At 39.9% G+C, this 21,230-nt stretch overlaps 1 protein-coding gene across 1 annotated transcript in view; it reads left to right on the forward strand.

Annotated features, from left to right (window-relative positions):
• DCC (DCC netrin 1 receptor) overlaps nt 1-20,963 on the forward strand; it is a 958,218-nt gene extending 937,255 nt beyond the window's left edge. The window contains exons 28-29 of the mRNA XM_073343560.1: nt 17,850-17,992; nt 20,591-20,963. Of these exons, the coding sequence (XP_073199661.1) occupies nt 17,850-17,992; nt 20,591-20,680 (233 nt within the window). The 3' untranslated portion in view covers nt 20,681-20,963. The remainder of the gene's footprint in view (nt 1-17,849; nt 17,993-20,590) is intronic.
• Nucleotides 20,964-21,230: the final 267 nt, after the last annotated feature.

A 21,230-nucleotide genomic window follows, 5' to 3' on the forward strand; every position in this document is an offset into this window, starting at 1 on the left:
TTTACACAAATTTATTTATAACTTTTTGTTATCTTCTCTTATACATATGTATTAATCTCACATTTCCCTGTTAACTCTCCTCCCCCGTCAGTACAGAGCTAGTGTTAGTTTAAATTGGTCTTTTCTAGTTTTTTAGTTACTTTATCTTTTCTTTTTCTCACAAACATGATTATTCTGTAATTTCTCACATAAGTGCAGTTCTACTTATGCTTACGCTGTTAAATGTTATCAGAACAGACTCTTAACATTCACAGCAGGCTTTTATCAGACTCTACCCATACCTTCACTCCCAACACTGTTCCTATGTCTCTCTTTTATCTCTCTTTCCCGGACTCTTTCCCTTCTCAGACCACCAACTTTCCTCCAACTCCACCCCATCCATTGCTTGTCTGAAACTCTGCATCGTTTGCACATAGAGGCACACATATTTTCCATGACAGAGCTGCTGAGATGAAAAATTGGTTAAATTCAATACTACTGGTATCAGTTGGTACTGTACGTTATTATATATAATCTGATGTTCACGATTTATCGTTAGTCCATTTTTAGGTCTTGCTTGTGTTTCTAGGTATGGTTCATCATCTTGATTCAATTCTGGAGTAGGAGGCATTGTTACTCCAGTATGTTCACGAGTGGTACTCTTCCAGTCCTTAATCACATTCAGAGAGCAGGTCAAAGTCTCAGGCCATGTCTACACTACTACTTATGTCGGCAAAACTGATGTCATTCGGGGGTGTAAAAAAACACACGCCTGAGTGACGTAAGTTTTGCCAGCATAAGTGGTAGTGTGCACAGCGCTATGTCAGCGGGAGAGCTTTTCCTGCCGACATAGCTACTGCTGCTCGTTGGGAGTGGTTTAATTACGTCGACAGGAAAGCTCTCTCCTGTTGGCAGAGGGCAGCTACACCAGAGATCTTACAGCAGCGCAGCTGCATCGGTACAGCTGTGTCGCTCTAAGTGTAGACATGGCCTTAGTCATTTTCCTGGCTTGGTGGGCGAATTCATGGGCGACAGTTCAGTGATCTACTAAAATAACCGTAAAGTTTCCTCCAAGTGTTACCTGCACTCCATTTAAACACACCACACCCTGTAGGTCCCCCAGGCCATATTCCTGCTCCTGGGAGTTGCTTTTGCTGTAGGATCCTCCACCTTGGTTGCAATCCACTTTGTACCAGAACACTTCGGCTTTCCGACATGATTACCCGAGAACCATAAGGCTAGGATGGCAGTCTCCACTTCGTGCACTGTCACCACCTTGTTCTTCTGCGGCATCACCAATTCCACAGACCCCGTTAAATACCTAAAAGAGAAAACAAATACAGGCTGAGGTTACCTTAAATAAGATCTGCTTTGCACAATGCCACCAAGTAGCTGAACAGTATCATACAGGTTAGCATTCCATTATACTTTTGTGTGTTTAGAATCATAGCTGCTTAATATAGCAACAGACAAACAAAAGGCTGCTATTGTTTTGCTTTTGTTGGCACTGCAGAACCAACAAAGCTATGAGAGAGCAAGCTCGATTCTCCTGGGGCACGGACTCTCATTTTGTTCTGTGTTTGTACCACACCTAGGGCAAGGGGTTCCTGGTCCAGAACTAGGCTTCCTTCGCACTACTACTATATGAATGATAATAATAATAATAATTAATAGCTGTTAACTGCTAATTGTGTTCCAAGGGAAAGGGCAACTCTTTAATTGTAAGCAAAGCAAATCTGATCAGGAAGTAATTGGGGGAGACTATAAATCTAACACCCTGTGGAGCAGAACTGTACTTAAGCACAAAGCAGAGAGGTGTAATCGAGTGATGGAACAGGGGCATTTATTCACATGAATCCAACTGACACTAATTAATTAACTGTACAGATAAATCTGTGTGCTTTTTTTAGAAATTTACCCCTCAGAGTCAATATTTCCCATTGCTAATGGAAAATTTAAATAAAATCCTACTGTCGTTTTATATATAGTTCTAACTCCCACCAATTCACCTAATAGTTTTTAAAGAGAGCCTTCAGCTTCTTTGCATAAAAACTATGCAAACTGTGGTCCTTCTAGTTCCAGTTCTTCATCTTTTAATGTTGGCTGGAAATGGCAGTTTTAGATTCTTCTCTTGATAAATTATCTAGAATACAGAGTAACAGATGTCTTGAGATTGCAGCAAACACTGGTAGGGCAGGAGGTATGTTAGAAACTTTTTTTGGTAAACTAATGGCATATTCACAGCCTTTTGGTGCTGGAATCCTAAATTAATTCACATTAGCATCAGATAAAAAAACCACAACTTTTGAAGTCAAAGACTGTTGTCATTTATGTTCAAAATCCCACCCCCCATATACCGTGTCCCTCTCCCCTAAAAACCCTTTCAAACTTTTTGGCTCCCATGTCATTTTATTAAATCAAGCTTCCTCCATTCAACTCGGATACTTCAGTGATGAAGGATCACAGGGGTTTAATCATGCATGTTAATGAGACGTCTGGCCGCAGTCCAGCAAAACACTTTAAGCCCCTGCTTAATTTTAACTACTGAATAGCACTATTGACTATACTGGAATTACTTAAGGTTTTAAAATTTACCATGTGCTTAAGTGCTTTGCAGGATCAAGCCCCTATAGAAATAAATTGATTGATTACACGTTTTGTCAAGTTGGTGGTTTTTTTTTTGTAATGGTTTTCTGGAGAATCACTACATCTTCTCTAAAAAACTCTCTTTGAAAATGTTGGGTGTTTTTCCAAAAGATCCACTACAAATCCATAAAAAGACTGCATGGATGGCTTATTTACCACCTGGTTTTCAGGTTGTGACCAGGGTCCGGGGGGTACACTGAGATTGCTTAATGAGAGCAAACTGCAAAGAATGGGGTGGCAGGTGATCTCCAAAACTGATGGTTATTTCTAATAATTAGATTCACCAATCCAGCAACCAAACAGCTTCTACAATACCTTGCTGGTTACCCAGAAGCCAAAAACACAGCTCCCTTAAAGCAGCCCAGCCTTAGGCCTCCACCCCAGACATCCAAGTCAAATATGATGGGGATTACTGAAAATCTTATTCATCGAAAATAAAGTTCTGCCAGTCCCAAAGGATGAGACACATTACCCACCAGGTCAATGGATATTTCAGATCTTATCCAAATACATGCTTACAGCCAATTCTTATTAACGAAACTAAAATTTATTAAAAAAGAAAAGGAGAGAGAGTATTGGTTGAAAGATCATTATACATACAGATATGAGTAAAGTTCTTAGGTCCGTTTCATAGTAGAGATGGTGAGCTTTTGAGTTGCAAAAAGTTCTTTTCAGCATCAGGTCATCAGGTTATAGTCCAAAATAGGCAAACCATGTCCAATATCAGGGGGATCCAGACTGGAGCTCAGTTTTGAGGAGACTTAAATTCTCCTGACAAAGCTTAAGTAGATCTCAGATACAGGATCAGGGCCCTAGAATACTTTTATAGATCTCTGGTAGGCTATGATAGTCTCTTGACAGCAGATATTCATTGGGTGAAGAATAGTGGCTTTGAAGTAAAACCTTTTGTATCCTATATATACAAGGTAATTAGTTGCATTCATCGGCATAAGGTAATTATCCATTAAGCAGTTCATAGACAGTTGAGTGCAAATTTCAAAGAGAAACATAGACAGTGATATTATTACACCCAAATTCCATCTTAATATTAATATCCCCTTTTGATCTCTGAATCAATAAGAACATAAGAAAGGCCATACTGGGTCAGACCAAAGGTCCATCTAGCCCAGTATCCTGTCTTCCAACAGTGGCCAATTCCAGGTGTCTCAGAGGTAATGAACAAAACAGGTAATCATCAAGTGATCCACTTCAGCAAACTCTGGTTCCAAGTGCCTAGTCAGTGACTTACACCAGTTCAGCAGTTTGAGTTCATAGAATCATAGAATCATAGACTTTAAGGTCAGAAGGGACCATTATGATCATCTAGTCTGACCTCCTGCACAACGCAGGCCACAGAATCTCACCCACCCACTCCTGTAACAAACCTCTAACCTATGTCTGAGCTACTGAAGTCCTCAAATTGTGGTTTAAAGACTTGCTTGCAAGCAACTTAGAGGCAAATATTATTTTTACTGCTCAGAATGTTAACAACTGTAGTTATTATTTATATTACATTAACATCAAGAGGCCCCATCATGGTCTGGGCACTATTGTGTTAAAGTAAAACCACAAGGCAGATAAGGTCCCCAACTTGATCTTGAAATCTAATTTTAAAAAGTGTATAGTTCTGTCTCAAATAAGCGTAAGGAAATTATACAAGTGGAAACAATAGATTTCATACAATTTATCAAACTACCATTTATGTTTTTTAAAAACCAGTGTTTGTTATTTGAAGTTTAATATTAATGTCCTGTCAAGTTTGTTCAAGCTGCTTTAGAAATATTTCATATTTTAAGAAAAGACCTTGCAAGATGAATAGACATTTACAAAGAATAGTTTTCCAAAAGTCAAGTGGTTCAAGAAGTTCAAATATAACAAAATAAAGGTGTGCACACTAGCGTAAGAAAAAATTACATATTGCATGCATGCAGGTGGTCTTAGGTTGCCTTTAAATATCAGTTTCTTGGGTCAATTATGAAATATTTCAGCATAACGCCAACCTGCTAGCAGACCACAGTGATCTGTAACCAACACCATTATTATCTGCAGTACAAAGCATATCATAAAACTTAGAAATCTCTGTGATATAGGTAAATGCTTCCACAATTAGGATTCATTTGTGTTCTACAGTGGTTGTTAACTGGAAAAAAAGAAAATGTAGTGACAGCCTCAACTTTTATCTTTTTAAAAATGTTAGTTGCTTAAAAGCTTGGCTGCAAAGCTGTACTGGTGAATATTATTTTTTGTATTTAATTTAAATTATTTTAATAGATTATAATAAATTTAGGCCTTAAATTTCAAACTTAATTTACAATAGGTTTACTTTTAAAAATTGAACCTCTATTTCATTTAAATATGATATTTTAAAAAAAGAAATCTGATTTTGATTTTTTTAAAAAAAAGAATAATTGATTTTTATCCACCCTGCTCCACGGCATTTGCACCCTCCAGGAGCCTGCAGTCACTTCTCGTGGCCACTCCCCGTCCACCCTTTGTGAGCTCAGCTCTAGAAATTCAGTCTCTTTTGAACTTTTTCTCTAAACTGATCCCTCTGGCTCCTGGCCATTGCTGCTGCTTTGCCCTGGAGGAGCCCCCTCACCCCCACCTCCCCCCCCAAACCAAGGGGAGGCCAGATAGTGGCACCAGGTTCCCCTTCATCAAGGGTTTTCAGTTCCTTCTGGGCTCCAGAGGAGCTCTGCTGTCAGGGGAAGACTCTCTGGGAAACACACTGAATCTGCGCACCTTCTGATCCCACCTTCCCCGCTTCTGGGTCTGTGCTGGCCTTCTCTGGGCCACAGGCTCCACAGCCCAGGCCCCAACAATGACTCCACTGGCGATCCTGGCCCATTACCCTTCTCTACCTCTTCTCCCCTTCCTCCCCATCATATTCAGCCCCAGAGGACCCAGCCTGGCTGCCACTGGCCATAACGTCATGTGCCGAGGCTGAAGAGTGTCACACCTTTATCCAGATGATGAGGGACCGGAGAATCTGAGTCCAGTTCCCTCTGCAGCCAGCTCCTGCCTGGGCAAAGTGCTTTTGCTATTCACAGTACAGAGCACAGGTCCCCAGAGCAGACACATGGGCAAAGGTACCCTCACCATGCTAAAGCATCTTGGGGGACATGCTGCAAGGTTGCTGGAGAGGTGGTGGGCTGCCACTGGGCTAGCAGGGTGCTGCCGTAATGGCTCGCAAGACCCCCTGGGGTGCTGCACCAAGGGTGGGAGATATAGGCATGGGGAGCACCACTGGGGCTGCTCGCTGAGGTAAAGATAGTTGAGTTGAAGATAAAAGACAGGAACAGACAGGAACCATCTGGTTACATTGTTAACCTCTAACAAGATATATGTAAATAGACCAATACAATCACTACCTTCTTCCAATTCTTCTAAGAATGCAAGTCTACATTTCAAAGCGTGAGTCAATCTAATATGGCTTGGCTCAGTGTCACAAAGGTGGAGGAGGAAAATCTTTTTCGGATGTATGAATATGCAGTTGAGATTGTGTTCATTATCACTGATCAGCAACATCCATTTTATACTGACAGCTCACTGATCTCATTGCATATTTCCTGAGGAGAGATGAAAAGCCTTTTTCCTTGTTGAGAATTAAAAGACAAAGAGGATCAATGTGATGATGTAAAGTAAAACACTAACAGTCACCGGATTTTTCATGGAATTCTGACAAATGTGTTAACTTCATATAACGGAATTGTAAGAAAACATCATAATACCCAATTGAAATTTGTGAGTGTCTTCATGGTCTTAAAGTTTATAGCTGTAATTTTGATGGAGAGGCCCTGAAAGGACAGAACAAACATCTCGTATGTTTCAAGGCTTTGACTTTCATCTTCTACGTGTTAACATTCTCTGTGATTGTTTTAATCTTCAAGTGTCCTTTCTATACCCACCATTTGTTACATCTATCATGAAGACTTATTACATTAAAAATAAGGCTTATCAACATCCTTCAAAAGTCTTCCCAATTGGCAATTCCATGAAATAGCTGGTATTGTACGTTTGAAATTCACAAAATGACCTCTTCCTTTTTCTCTTTTCTGTTTGCCTGTTTGAATTTCTTTCCCCACAATATCAAAGTTACCCAAATGAAACTTTGGCTCTTTTTAAAAGCATCTCCCCTATAGAATGAGTCAAGCCGCTGTTCATTATCATCTGGGAAAGTCATTTTTTAAAGCTCCATTTTTACCGATGATGTAAATATCTTTTTATTTCTTTCATTTTTTTTTTACTTATAGTGTAAAACAGTCTAGTCTTCAAATATTTTTCATATGCTTTCATATTCCATTCCCTTGAGAGGCACCATCTCACTTAATGGGGGCATTCTGCCATGTAGTTACAAGCAAGCTCAGAACTACATTTAAACAGCTAGAACACACACTTTAGTACAGTCAGTATCAAATAACCCGTTAGTTGTCTTTGATCCTTTTGTGATTGTTGTGGAACTGAAAGGGGAAACAAAGACCTCTTCACATTGCAGTATACATAACCGTCCCCAGAAACCCCTCTACAAATATTTAATTCATAACAATAAAAACATTACATTTATTTATTACAAATTAAAAAAATAAAGATTCAAGTTTTGTCTGTCACCTTCTTTATAGTCAGAAGCATCTGAGACTGAAGAAAGAATTAAATGAAAGCTTAAATATCTTTTAATGTGACTGTAGTACCTTACTTAGTCCTTCGTGGTCCAATCCTGCAGAGTGTCTCACAATTCTGTTAATGCTGCAAGGAAATGGCTCAGTGCTTACAAAACTAAAGACTTAATTCAGCCCCAGTATACAGAATATCTATTATAGATGACATATATTAATATTCTATACTGAAACTATTTATGCTTATAGTTAAGCAGGTGTTTAAATGCTTTGCAAAATCGGGAGCCTATATAGGAAATAAGGCCCCGATCCTAGTAAACATTTATGCATGTGCTTAACTTTACTACTATTAATTGTCCCATGAAAATCAAATACATGTATAAATGTTTGCTGGACTGGGGACTAACTGGAATTCTGCCAAGTCTGTTGGAAGCTGTTTCCTTTTTACAGGCAAACTCTCTATATGATCGGCAAAGAATCCTGTGGCACTTTATAGACTAACAGACGTATTGGAGCATAAGCTTTCATGGGTGAATACCTTTTCTTTTGCTGCAGGATGGCTGCCTTTAAATCTGGTATTGTGTGTCCAGGGAGACTTAATTGTTCTCCTACAGGTTTTTATATATTGCCATTCCTAATATCTGATTTGTGGATAAATGGACACAAACCAGATATTAGGAATGGCAATATACAAAAACCTGTAGGAGAACACTTCAACCTCCCTGGACACACAATAGCAGATTTAAAGGTTTGAGCATTGGCCTGCTAAACCCAGGGTTGTGAGTTCAATCCTTGAGGGGCCCATTTAGGGATCTGGGGCAAAAATTGGGGATTGGTCTTGCTTTGAGCGGGGGTTGGACTAGATGACCTCCTGATGTCCCTTCCAACCCTGATATTCTATGATTCTATGATTCATCCTACCGCAAAAAACTTCAGGACCAGACTTCAAAGAGAAACTGTTGAGCTTCAGTTCATTTGCAAATTTGACACCCTCAGCTCAGGATTAAACAAAGACTGTGAATGGCTAGCCAACTACAAAAGCAGTTTCTCCTCCCTTGGCATTCACACATCAACTGCTAGAAGAGGGCCTCATCCACCCTGATTGAACTAACCCCGTTATACCTGCCTCTGGAAATTCCCACTACATGCATCTGACGAAGTGGGTATTCACCCACGAAAGCTTATGCTCCAATATGTCTATTAGTCAAAAAGGTGCCACAGGACTCTTTGCCACTTTTACAGATCAGACGAACACAGCTACTCTCTACATGATGAATCACTGCTGTTATGTGCAAAAAGAAAAGGAGGACTTGTGGCACCTTAGAGACTAACAAATTTATTTGAGCATAAGCTTTCGTGAGCTACAGCTCACTTCATCGGATGCATTCAGTGGAAAATACAGTGGGGAGATTTATATACACAGAGAACATGAAACAATGGGTGTTACCATACACACTGTAACGAGAGTGATCAGGTAAGGTGAGCTATTACCAGCAGGAGAGCGGGGCAGGAGAAACCTTTTGTAGTGATAATCAAGGTGAGCCATTTCCAGCAGTTGACAAGAACGTCTGAGGAACAGCAGGGGTGGGGGCGTGGGCAATAAACATGAGGAAATAGTTTTACTTTGTGTAATGACCCATCCACTCCCAATCTTTATTCAAGCCTAAGTTAATTGTATCCAGTTTGCAAATTAATTCCAATTCAGCAGTCTCTCGTTGGAGTCTGTTTTTGAAGTTTTTTTTGTTGAAGAATTGCCACTTTAAGGTCTGTAATCGACTGACCAAACAGATTGAAGTGTTCTCCGACTAGTTCTTGAATGTTATAATTCTTGACGTCTGATTTGTGTCCATTTATTCTTTTACGTAGAGACTGTCCAGTTTGACCAATGTACATGGCAGAGGGGCATTGCTGGCACATGATGGCATATATCACATTGGTAGATGTGCAGGTGAACGAGCCTCTGATAGTGTGGCTGATGTGATTAGGCCCTATGATGGTGTCCCCTGAATAGATATGTGGACACAGTTGGCAACGGGCTTTGTTGCAAGGATAGGTTCCTGGGTTAGTGGTTCTGTTGTGAGGGGTGTGGTTGCTGGTGAGTATTTGCTTCAGGTTGGGGGGCTGTCTGTAAGCAAGGACTGGCCTGTCTCCCAAGCTTTGTGAGAGTAATGGGTCATCTTTCAGGATAGGTTGTAGATCCTTGCTGATGCGTTGGAGAGGTTTTAGTTGGGGGCTGAAGGTGATGGCTAGTGGCATTCTGATATTTTCTTTGTTGGGCCTGTCCTGTAGTAGGTAACTTCTGGGTACTCTTCTGGCTCTGTCCATCTGTTTCTTCACTTCAGCAGGTGAGTATTATAGTTGTAAGAATGCTTGATAGAGATCTTGTAGGTGTTTGTACAGTTTGGAGCAAATGCGGTTGTATCGTAGAGCTTGGCTGTAGACAATGGATTGTGTGGTGTGGTCTGGTGAAAATTGGAGGCATGTAGGTAGGCATAGCGGTCAGTAGGTTTCCGGGATAGGGTGGTGTTTATGTGACCATTGCTTATTAGCACCATAGTGTCCAGGAAGTGGATCTCTTGTGTGGACTGGTCCAGGCTGAGGTTGATGGTGGGATGAAAATTCTTGAAATCATGGTGGAATTCCTCAAGGGCTTCTTTTCCATGGGTCCAGATGATGAAGATGTCATCAATGTAGTGCAAGTAGAGTAGGGGCATTAGGGGACGAGAGCTGAGGAAGTGTTGTTCTAAGTCAGCCATAAAAATGTTGGCATACTGTGGGGCCATGCGGGTATCCATAGCAGTGCCGCTGATTTGAAGGTATACATTGTCCCCAAATGTGAAATGGTTATGGGTGAGGACAAAGTCACGAAGTTCAGCCACCAGGTTTGCCGTGACATTATCGGGGATACTTGTAGTCCATCTTTGTGTGGAATGTTGGTGTAGAGGGCTTCTACATCCATAGTGGCTAGGATGATGTTTTCAGGAAGATCACTGATGGATTGTAGTTTCCTCAGGAAGTCAGTGGTGTCTCAAAGATACCTGGGAGTGCTGGTAGCACAGGGCTTGAGGAGGGAGTCTACATAGCCAGACAATCCTGCTGTCAGGGTGTCAATGCCTGAGATGATGGGGCATCCAGGATTTCCAGGTTTATGGATCTTGGGTAGCAGATAGAATACCCGAGGTCGGGGTTCCAGGGGTGTGTCTGTGCGGATTTGTTCTTGTGCTTTTTCGGGGAGTTTCTTGAGCAAATGCTGTAGTTTCTTTTGGTAACCCTCAGTGGGATCATAAGGTAATGGCTTGTAGAAAGTGGTGTTGAAGAGCTGCCTAGCAGCCTCTTTTTCATATTCCGACCTATTCATGATGATGAGAGCACCTCCTTTGTCAGCCTTTTTGATTATAATGTCAGAGTTGTTTCTGAGGCATTGTGTTCTGCACGGCTGAGGTTATGGGGCAAGTGATGCTGCTTTTCCACAATTTCAGCCTGTGCACGTTGGTGGAAGCACTCTATGTAGAAGTCCAGTCTGTTGTTTCGACCTTCAGGAGGAGTCCACCCAGAATCCTTCTTTTCATAGTCTTGGTAGTGTGTATGGTAACACCCATTGTTTCATGTTCTCTGTGTATATAAATCTCCCTACTGTATTTTCCACTGAATGCATCCAATGAAGTGAGCTGTAGCTCACAAAAGCTTATGCTCAAATATATTTGTTAGTCTCTAAGGTGCCACAAGTACTCCCTTTCTTTTTGCGGATACAGACTAACACAGCTGCTACTCTGAAACCTGCTGTTATGTGTTGATCCTTCCTGCAATGGTAACAGGCTAGTTAATTAGTTAACAGCTTGACTTTTACCTGAGCTCACTTGGTCTATTTCTTATGGTCTTTTGAATGTCTGCCTAATTAGCTTTTAAATTCCTCAAGAACATGTAAACATTCAGTCAGCTTCTGCCTTTTGAGCCTAGCAATTTCTTACTTTAAAATGATTCCCAGATTGCAAATTCCCACTTTACGGTGAAACTGGGAAAATACAATATGTAATAGATAAAAATTGTTAACCTCATCAAACATAGTATTTCCTCTCATTCTCAGTATTGTTCAATGAAACCTTAAAAGTAAGTTTTAAAAACTCTCTGTGTAAATGGGGGTGGAGGGAAAATACCACTCTTTAAATAACTGCATGTCTGTGAATGAAAGAGTTATTTTCAAAAAAAGAGAGTGACTCTAAATGTATGAGTTATACACATGACATGTTAGGGTCCTGGGGGTTGAGTGCGGAGGAATTGGCTACATGTCTTACTGAGGGTCTGATCCAACCCTAAAAATTCCATGAGCTATACTAGCTGGAATGGAGAAGGGGGTGGGGAATTCATTCAGAATTAAAATTGACAGCATGTTATTGCCCTCCAATACTCTTTATGGAGTCAGTGGATTCAATATTAGTAAGTTAAAAACTGAAACCATTAAAGTGTGCCCATACACCTCTTAGAGCAAAATTCTCTTTTCAGATCCTGATACCTTGCTCAGCCTGCATTGATGTTCATGGCTGCACACTTGTAGGAAGAACAGAATATAAGAAAGGGACGTAGGAACTGCCATACTGAATCACACCCGAGTGGTCCATCTAGTTAGGGACCCTTTTTCTTACAGTGGTTAGAACCAGATGCTTCAGAAGAAAGTGCAAGAAATCCTATAGTGGACAATTATGGAATTATCTTTCCATCTGAGATATTGCTTCTTGCATGCAATATATTTACAGTTATCTTCATTTAATGATGTTACAGAATACTTATTTGCCCACCGATGTGCAGTGCTGTTGAAATATAATGCAGAGTGACGTCACGTGCTCAATAAGGCCTTCTGAAATAAGACACTAGCTGGAATTTTCACCTAGCAACCATATGTTGTATAACTAATGAGCAAATGAAGTGTTTAATTAATAACCCTTCTGAGAAATAAAACTTTAAAACAGTAAATTCATGCTGTGGCTACTTAGAACTACACCTGATGAGCGCTGTCATTTTTCTCTTCATGAGCTGGCAGTTCCTATTTTTCTTCTAAGGGTCCTGCTGGGTTTGGAAGCATTAGAAACTAATGTTGTTAATTTAATTAGTAATTCATTTGCATATATGAGCTTACTTACCACATCAACCTTCTGTGTCCAGTGTATTTTTTGAAAGGTCTGCTTGGTCTTTTTAATATTCTTTGTTTCTTTCTTGTATGTATAACTCATGAAATTATATACTGTGTGTGGTTTGATAATGGTCTGTAAACATTTACTGGGGAACTTTAAATGTAGGGTTACTTAAGTAACATTTTCTGGTTGTCATTTTAGTTACAAGCTTTAGAAATTGCCTGTTGTTTTTGTGAGCTGAAGGGGAAACAAAATGCTAATTGTCAATTTGGCTTTTCTCTAACAATATCCAGGAGGGAACATCTGTCTTTGTACAGAAAAGCAGCTCTTTAAGGCCAATTACTATAATGAGTTACATATTAGTAACAGGATTTTTACCAGGGGATTTACAGGTACAAATATGCATTACAGCAGGAATATTGTAGCAGAATATTTCTGCAGTTCACATAAACTCATTCTCCTCCATGTAAAATGTTTACTTTCTCCCCAAATCCATGAAGATCAAGCAAGTCACAGTATGAAGTCATTTGTTGAAAGAAACATTATACAGTATAGCTGTGCTAACCAGTAAACAAGCATGGTGCAAGTCTGACTAGCAATTGTTTAGTTTTATTCTTTGTTATGTTACAGTGGTACCCAAAGGTTCCAGTCAAATTGTACTGCAATAGGAATCTGAATAAATATATTTTTATTGGGCCCTTTGGGTGCTAATATAAATAAAAATAAATCATACAGTTACAGAAGTCACAGTTGCACTCTTTTTCTTCATAGGTTACTCTTAGTGCTTTAAAAATGTATAAGAAGGTACGGTCCCTGCCCATACCAGCTTACAGTTTATTGCATTTTTTATCTGTATTACCATAGCACCTGGACTCCCCAGTCATAGACCAGAACTCCATTGTGCTGGGCGCTGTACAAACACAAAACAAAAACCAGTCTCTGTCCCAGGGAGCTTACAAGCTAAGTATAAGACAAGAGACAACAGATGGATACAGACAGATCAGGGAGTATGAGTGAACAATAAGACAGTATCGGTCAGCATGATAGTCTGTGCACACCAGCACCTAAATTGTGTTTTTACCTTTTTAAATCTTTAATATTTTAAAAATATTAAACACTTAATTTGCTCATTAGTTATGTATTATATGACTGTCAGATGCACATTCCAGGCAGTGTCTTGTTTCAGAAGGCATTACTGAACACTTTATATTACTCTGCTTTATATTTCAGCAGCATTGCACATCAACATGCAAACAATTGAAGTAAGCTCTAAACCTAGGTGGATGCATGGCTTGAGGCCCAGATGCTATGGTCACAAAGACCAAGCAAGTTCTTGTAACAACAATATGTTATGTATTGTACAGACAGTATATTGGGAGAACAGGCTTGCATTACTTTATTCTGTACCACATCAGCAGAATCAAGGATATGTTCCCATTCAAATTGTTCCTGAACTCCAGTGAGCACTGGTTGGAAGAAGAGGAAGGAGGAGGAGGACCTATCACTTATATAGTGCTTTTCATCTCTAGATGTCAAAGCGCTTTACGTAGGGAGATCAGTATAATTATTCTTATTTTACAGATGGTAAAACTGAGGCACAGGGAGGGAAATGACCTGCCCAAGACTCCCAGGAAACCAGTGGCAGGGCTAGGAATTGAACCGGGATTGCTTGAGTCCCTTAAAAGCCTATAGGAGTCAAGGGCAGCCAGGCATAAATAAAAAAATGCTGATTGAATTCAGAGCTTGCAAAAGGCGCTGCCTGGATAGTACTGGAAACAGAAATCCTGTTTTATTCACAACAGATATAGCACAGGACCCTTCACTGTGCCTCAGCCGGGACCCAGAGGAATCACTTTTGTGATTGCAATCAGTCATTGGTCTCTTCAGTGAGACCTCCAACAAGAGTGGTAGCTATAATTGTGGGTTTGTGATATGGAGGCCGATGTACTTTCAGAATATGTGTGTGCCACACTGAAGTCACTAGTCATGTGTTTAAAGTTCAGTATATGCTGAAGCGCTTTGCTCAGTTGGGGCCCCAGCCTTTCACAACTGGACTGAAACCACTCTACTGTTTCACATATAGTGGACCACTGAACATTGATCACTACAAACACTGGCAAAATTCACACCTGTGACCCATTGGTGAAAGGCCCCCAGTATTGTGGGCTTGGGTCATCCAGGCTTCTCAGACAGTTTCTGGTCTCTGCTCCTGCTATTTTATACGGACAGATACCTACAGAGCGCATTTTGAAACTACAAACAAAAGGGTATTAATAATTTATAGAGCCAGATTCTCAGCTGGTGTAAATGGACACAGTTCCATTTAAATCAATATAGATACACCCATGTATGTCCTCTGACTCATAATGTTTTTCTTTGTGTAAATAGAATTTAAAAGTTCAGGTTTGGATGGTTTCTCATTTTATCTTGAGAGCTTTGTCTTCTTCCTCTGCATGCCTTACAAAACGTACTGATTTCTTATAATGTCAAATGGATTCTGATGCCACAGCCAGGGTCCAGAAATTGCTTGGTCAAACACAAATGTTAAAGAATGCTTCCATCAATGCAAATGAGGGTGTCTGCATTCACTTCAACATCAGCAGAAATCCTTTAATAGCCAAAAAAAGAGGGAAAAAAGCCTCTTTCCTTTTGAAAATCACTTTTCTCTGAGGAAATGGAAGCTAAACAAATTTTCTTTCTTAAAAAATTTACTTGAATGTGTAAAAAGAAAAGGAGTACTTGTGGCACCTTAGAGACTAACCAATTTATTTGAGCATAAGCTCACTTCATCAGATGCTGTAGCTCACAAAAGCTTATGCTCAAATGAATTGGTTAGTCTCTAAGGTGCCACAAGTCCTCCTTTTCTTTTTGCGGATGCAGACTAACACGGCTGCTACTCTGAAACTTGGATTTGTGACATTTAAGCGATTTTATCTGTTGGAGATATCTGTGACTTCTACTCTTTCTTTGAAGTACTGGGAACTTTGGAGCACCAGTTATTAAAGAACTTTTTTAGCTACTAAACTGGAGCAAGCAAAGGGTTTGTATCTTTTTTAGTGATCTCTTTTAGTCAGTATTGACTTTCCTTTTTTGTTGTTGTTTCAGTTAAACTTGTATTATCAAAGAGCTTGATACATGGGTCTCTTTTCCTTTTAGTCTTTGTCTTATAATTCTTTATTGGAAGTTACTTATAACTAATGTGCTAGGGGAGTCTCTAATGGGGGGGATTTCATTCTCTCTTTGCTCTTTTGTGTTTCTTCTGCTGTGGGTCCTGGGTATTTTAGTTCTGTTATACACATTTTAAACTAATTAAAAATGTAAAAACAATTCTTTGAAATGCAAGGGAATTAATCTGCAGCTTTTGTCCCCAGGCTACTCACTAGAGCTGTAAAAATACTAAAAGCTATCATGACTGCAATCCGTTATTTGGAGTAGGGGAGTACTTTCTCTGCTCCAGCTGCAGCAGCTGCCTTTCCTACCATAGTAGAGTTATTCCTCTTGGTAGAACAACTGATGGCCCCAGAGAATTACTCTTCATGATCTATTAATGATCTACAATGACTGAGCTCATCAGGTTGGAACCTATTGGGGAAGAACAAGAGCAATGAATGATTAAAGTTAAACCCTATAATTTAGAAAGGACAGTCTGGATTTAAATAGAGGCTGGATAAGTTGTATGACCAAAACTGATATTTGCTTGTTAAAATAGGATAATCAGTTCTCATGCCTCGGGATGTCAGATATTTCCCACCAGGGTCAGGACATCAGGAAGATGGTATTATTGGTGTATTATTTGGCCAGGAGGGATGTTCATGTTCCTCTGAAGCATCACACATAGGCCACTATTAGAGGCAGGATATCAGACTGGATGGTATGATAATCCAATCTGGGAAGATAAACCCAGATCTTCAAAAGTATTTAGGCACCTTACTCCCAATGATTTAATCTATATATGGAGGAGGGAGAGCAAACTGATGTAGTAATAGACATAGAAAATATTATATAATGCCATCTTGCACCTTCTCCTAGCATCTTTAATACAAGTATTTTATAGCATTTTACAAACATTAATTAATTAAGCCTAACATGACTCCGATACTACAGAGATAGTGGTGGTTTTAAGACCATATCTAGATATAATTCACCTATGTGAGGTAAGTAATTATTATTGTACCCATTTTACACATGAGTAGACAAACACACAGACATTTTAAATGCCTTGCTCCTAGTAACATTATGGGAGATAAGGAGGGGAGGCTGGTGGGCCAGACTCATTCATTCATATATTTTTTTGGTTTTGATTCCCAGAGAGACAAATGAACTGAATAAAAAAATGTCTTGCACAGTATAGAAAATGGAGCATTGTCCCTAACAGGATCATCTGTATTAGCAGTGATCTCCTGACAACTGATAGCAACCATGCTTTGAGAGAGATTCCACAACCCTAGCAAGAAATGTACTCTGCCAAACAAATTTCAATCTGGAGAGTGCTGATAACCTGGGCATATCAACCTAAAATGTACCATAGGAAGCAAATATGCATTGCAGTGGTTGAGTGTCCATAGAGGCAAGGTAGAAGAGAGTCAGATTAAGGGATATTCAAGAGAAGGGATAAAGTAGATGCAATGGACTGAGTTGGCTTTACACAACTGGTAGTGTGGGACTTTTACCAGTGACTTCAGTGGGAGCAGAGTTATGCCAAAGCTGACCATTTTTGAAAACCTCACCTCTAATAGTATGAGTCCTTTATACGTGCCCAATTTCTTTAATGAATACTGTACATTTTATTTCATATTGTACCGTTCATTCTCAAACCATTCCAGTGTCTTTAAAATCAGTCATACACTTTGTGCAGTAGCCAGACATTATGTCAGCAGCAATAGTTTCCACATATCCATGAGCATCAGAAGTTATTGTATGTAGAGAGGACACATTGACCACGACACTGGTTTTATTACCAGTTGTTTTAAAAGATAAAACATGAGAGAGGACCTTTAATTTCCACCAGAAAAACCACCGGGGACCTCATTATAATGTCTCATTAGACGAGTGGCAAGTAGCAACCCTTACTTCTCCCACCACCCACAATGCTGAAGTGTTAGTACTGGGCAGGATTTTAAGTCCTATTTTGGGAGATGAGCCCACCGTGGTCTGGCCTAGTGGCAAAAACAGCTGCCATCTGGATTACAAAGACATCCCAAAATACTTGACAATCTGAATATGGCAGCAATAGGATTTAGAGCTTGCTCACAGTGAAATCTAATTGACAGAGTTTTAACAAGAGCGTTCCAATCGGCATTGGTTTCCCTTCAGGAAAGAAGCAATATAAGAACATTTGGAAAAGATAATCTGTATTTAGGATTGAAAATATAAAACCAATTATAACCAGTTAAATCAAGTGCATTTTGCATAGAAGGCTTAAACCTCATTGTTCCCCTATATGTATTATTCATACATTATTATTGTGATTTGTTTCCTCTTTCAGGGCCTAATCTTCCCAAGGCTCAGGTTAAAACAGCATCACTTGGATTAGCTGGAAAAGCACGATCCCCTCTGCTTCCAGTCTCGGTGCCAACAGCCCCAGAAGTGTCAGAAGAGGGCCACAAACAGACAGAGGATCCAGCTAACGTAAGAACAATCTTAAAAAAACAAGAGTCTCATCGCAAATCATATTAACTTTAAGTGAAGGGTCATAGTTGTAAATCATATTCTGTGCAATCATTTTAGTTGAACAGCTTCATCTCTGCCTACTTGATGTATTAGGTTATACCAGTGAGTAGCAGTTAAGGAACAACAGGTCTGATCCAAAGCCTGCTAGCGTGAGTAAGATTCTTTCTGTTGACTTCAGTGGCCTTCGGATCTGGGCCTCTGTCTGATAGAGATGGACAGATAACCTGTATTCTGTGCACATATAATTCATATTGTTACTTACATGATCTCTTTTGTACCGACTAACAGATCAAAACAATTCTAGTTGTCAAGCATGGGATCCAGAAGGAGAAAGGGACTGATGGAAGAGAGAATGAATGAGAAAACTGATGTCAGAAAAAATAAGTTAAGGAATAAAAGATTATAAAGTAATACCAGACAATGGAGAGAGAAAATAATGTGAAAGGGATAGTTAAGATGAAAAGAAAGGATCAGAGGGAAAAGATGTCTGAAAAAATAATCAGAAAATTTAAAACGATACCAATCTTAGATGCAGTACTTCACAAAAGGTGGGGAAAGAGCAAAAGAAACTAAATAGGAAGAAAAAAATAAGGGAGACAGACTGTTATGTACAATCTATTTTCATTTCCTTGCATGTGAGAGTGGCTTACTAGGCATCATGAGACAGGTTCATCTGGCATCTTGTCACCTAATCCTCTTATGTTTGAAACCTTGGGGAAGGGAAAAAGCAAGAAATCTGCTTTTGACATGCACAGAGAGATTTTTGGTCTGCTGCCCATAGAAATGTAGAACAGTTAAATTATGTTCCCTCTTATTGTTAGTAGTATCATAAGCAATGTGCTATTGTGTTGTTCTGAGAGAATTCGTCTCATGTTATGTTAGAGTAATGGCCGTCAAAGTGTGGAGCCATCTCCAAAAAACTGGTTTTTATTACCTGACCCTTTCCTAACCCAGTAGCTTTTTTTCTAGTGATGCTTATGCTGCCAGTGGCTCTTTGTAACGTTGATAATAATGCTTAGCACTGACTCTTGTAAATGCAAGATTTACTTGCAGGATTTATGCCCTGGTTCTTTTATCCACAGATCTCAAAGCTCTTTCCAAAGCAGATAAGATAAATATCCTCGTCTAACTAAAGAAGTTTCTTTTCAAACTTCTTTACTCCCCTTGCTGAGTTGGGAATTTTTTTTCCTGATTCTGGCAATCACCTGGACCTTCGTTCAACAAGTGTAACATGATTCCATGATTTAGAGTCTAACCCTACAACAGCAATGGGACTGAAACCACTAGTGCTTGGAATGAAGGGTAGTGCTGAGCCAGTGCACCAGTGGGTAAAATCCAGTACTGAACAATGTGGTCACAGAGCAGTCCTGTGGATTACTGCAGCCTTACTATTTCTCTGAACTTCTTCCAAGCCCTGCTGGCTCTCCCGCAGAGAGGAGATAAGGGACACGGAGTCTTGTATTGGGGGAAGAGAAATGAAAATGACTTACTTGGTAAAATTACTGACATAAAGAGTAATTTAGCACAGAACATTTGATTACATGAAATGCTATTTCGGCTCTAAACATCTTATAACAGCAGCGCAATTTATTTCCCAAGAGGGACACTTTTCAAACTCAGCAAGTGTGTGAGCACTTGGTGGAAATAATGACAGGAGTTAATAGGCTCTTCAGGTAGTCAGAGTTTTGGGGGTGGAGGGGTGAATTGTGGGAGTTTTTTAAGTTTATTTCTGCAGAGGTACGATTATGTTATTGGATCCTTAACTTTGTCCAGACCTTTAGGCTGCAGATTTCCCACAGTGCTTTCAAATCATTTACTTTGAAAAGTCCCACATAAATAACTAGTGTTTGAGTTCTCACTCAGTGAATCAAAAGCGGAGAATCATTCATTTTACTCTTGTCTCTATAACTTTTGAGGTCAGTGGTTCCCAATGATAGGTACATTTGCCGGTCATTTAAGGTTTCATGACAGGTACTCAGTCGGCTGTCCAATGTACTTCCCCTTCCACTGTTGTCACAGACCCTAATCCTGCAGGGTACTGAATACCTCCTGCAAGGCGCTGGGTGCCCTCAAATCCCGTTAACAGCAATGGTAAGAGTTAAGACTCACTGGCTACAATGGGAGTTGGGAGTGCTCAGCTCCTGGCAGAATCAGGCCCTTCATTATGAACTCCAGGAGCAGCCTCTGTAGTACATCCCAGTGCACCATGGCTGCATTCCCAGTCCTTCGTTCAGTCTCATGCCAGTCTGGAATAATCCAAGATTTGGAGTACTGCAAGCAACACCTCTGCTGGACGGCATATACTGGAACTCTAGGACTCATCACAGAGTTTGGTCCTTGAGTTCACCAACTAGATACCTAGGAGAGGAGGTTGCTGACTGCAGTGGAAGGGGAGCAAGGAGGTGACGGGGTCTCCGTTGGGCAAAGTGATGAATCTGAGAACAACTGTTTTAATGCATTGTTTCAAGTGGCTCTGCCCCTCCTTGTCTTTTCTGTGTCCTTTAAAACAGATTTTGGTTATTGCTCACATTGACTGTTGATTTGGGTTTTTTGCAGGTATATGAACAGGATGATCTGAGTGAACAAATGGCCAGTTTGGAGGGGTTAATGAAGCAACTTAACGCTATTACAGGCTCAGCCTTCTAACAGCTGTTGATGAATAGATAAATTGTGTTATCCAGGAACATTGCAGCATACAAGTACTTCATATATGCCACACACATACACAACCCCATAAAACCACCCTTTCTGCAGTACCATTCATTCAACGTAAGGAAGAGTCTTGATGAGTCCTAAAAATTAAATAACAAAAAATATGCTACGTTACGATAGATCAAGCATCTAAAGCAATTAAAGTGCAGCCCTTGCAAATAAGTGAAACAACTACAGCAGAGACCAAGGTGATGCCACTTGATTGCTCATTTTGATCTGTTAGCCTTTGTAATACTTGAGGTGTCATGACTATCTCACATTTTACTTAATAGAGGTGTATAGTTCTTGGTGAAAATCTAGTTTTACGTCAGTCAAATGTATTTTTAAACATATACCATGCCATAATTTGTCAGGGTGGAAGTTCACTCTTTGGGTTTTTTTTGTTTTTTATATACTTTTTTTACATGAAAGCACCTGTAACAAATAATCACGACATAGCACCAAAGGATTGGAAGTGTTACCAACAGCACAAAACCAGACAAAT

This window comes from Lepidochelys kempii, chromosome 5 (assembly GCF_965140265.1).
Source record: "Lepidochelys kempii isolate rLepKem1 chromosome 5, rLepKem1.hap2, whole genome shotgun sequence".
Classification (NCBI taxonomy): domain Eukaryota; kingdom Metazoa; phylum Chordata; order Testudines; family Cheloniidae; genus Lepidochelys; species Lepidochelys kempii.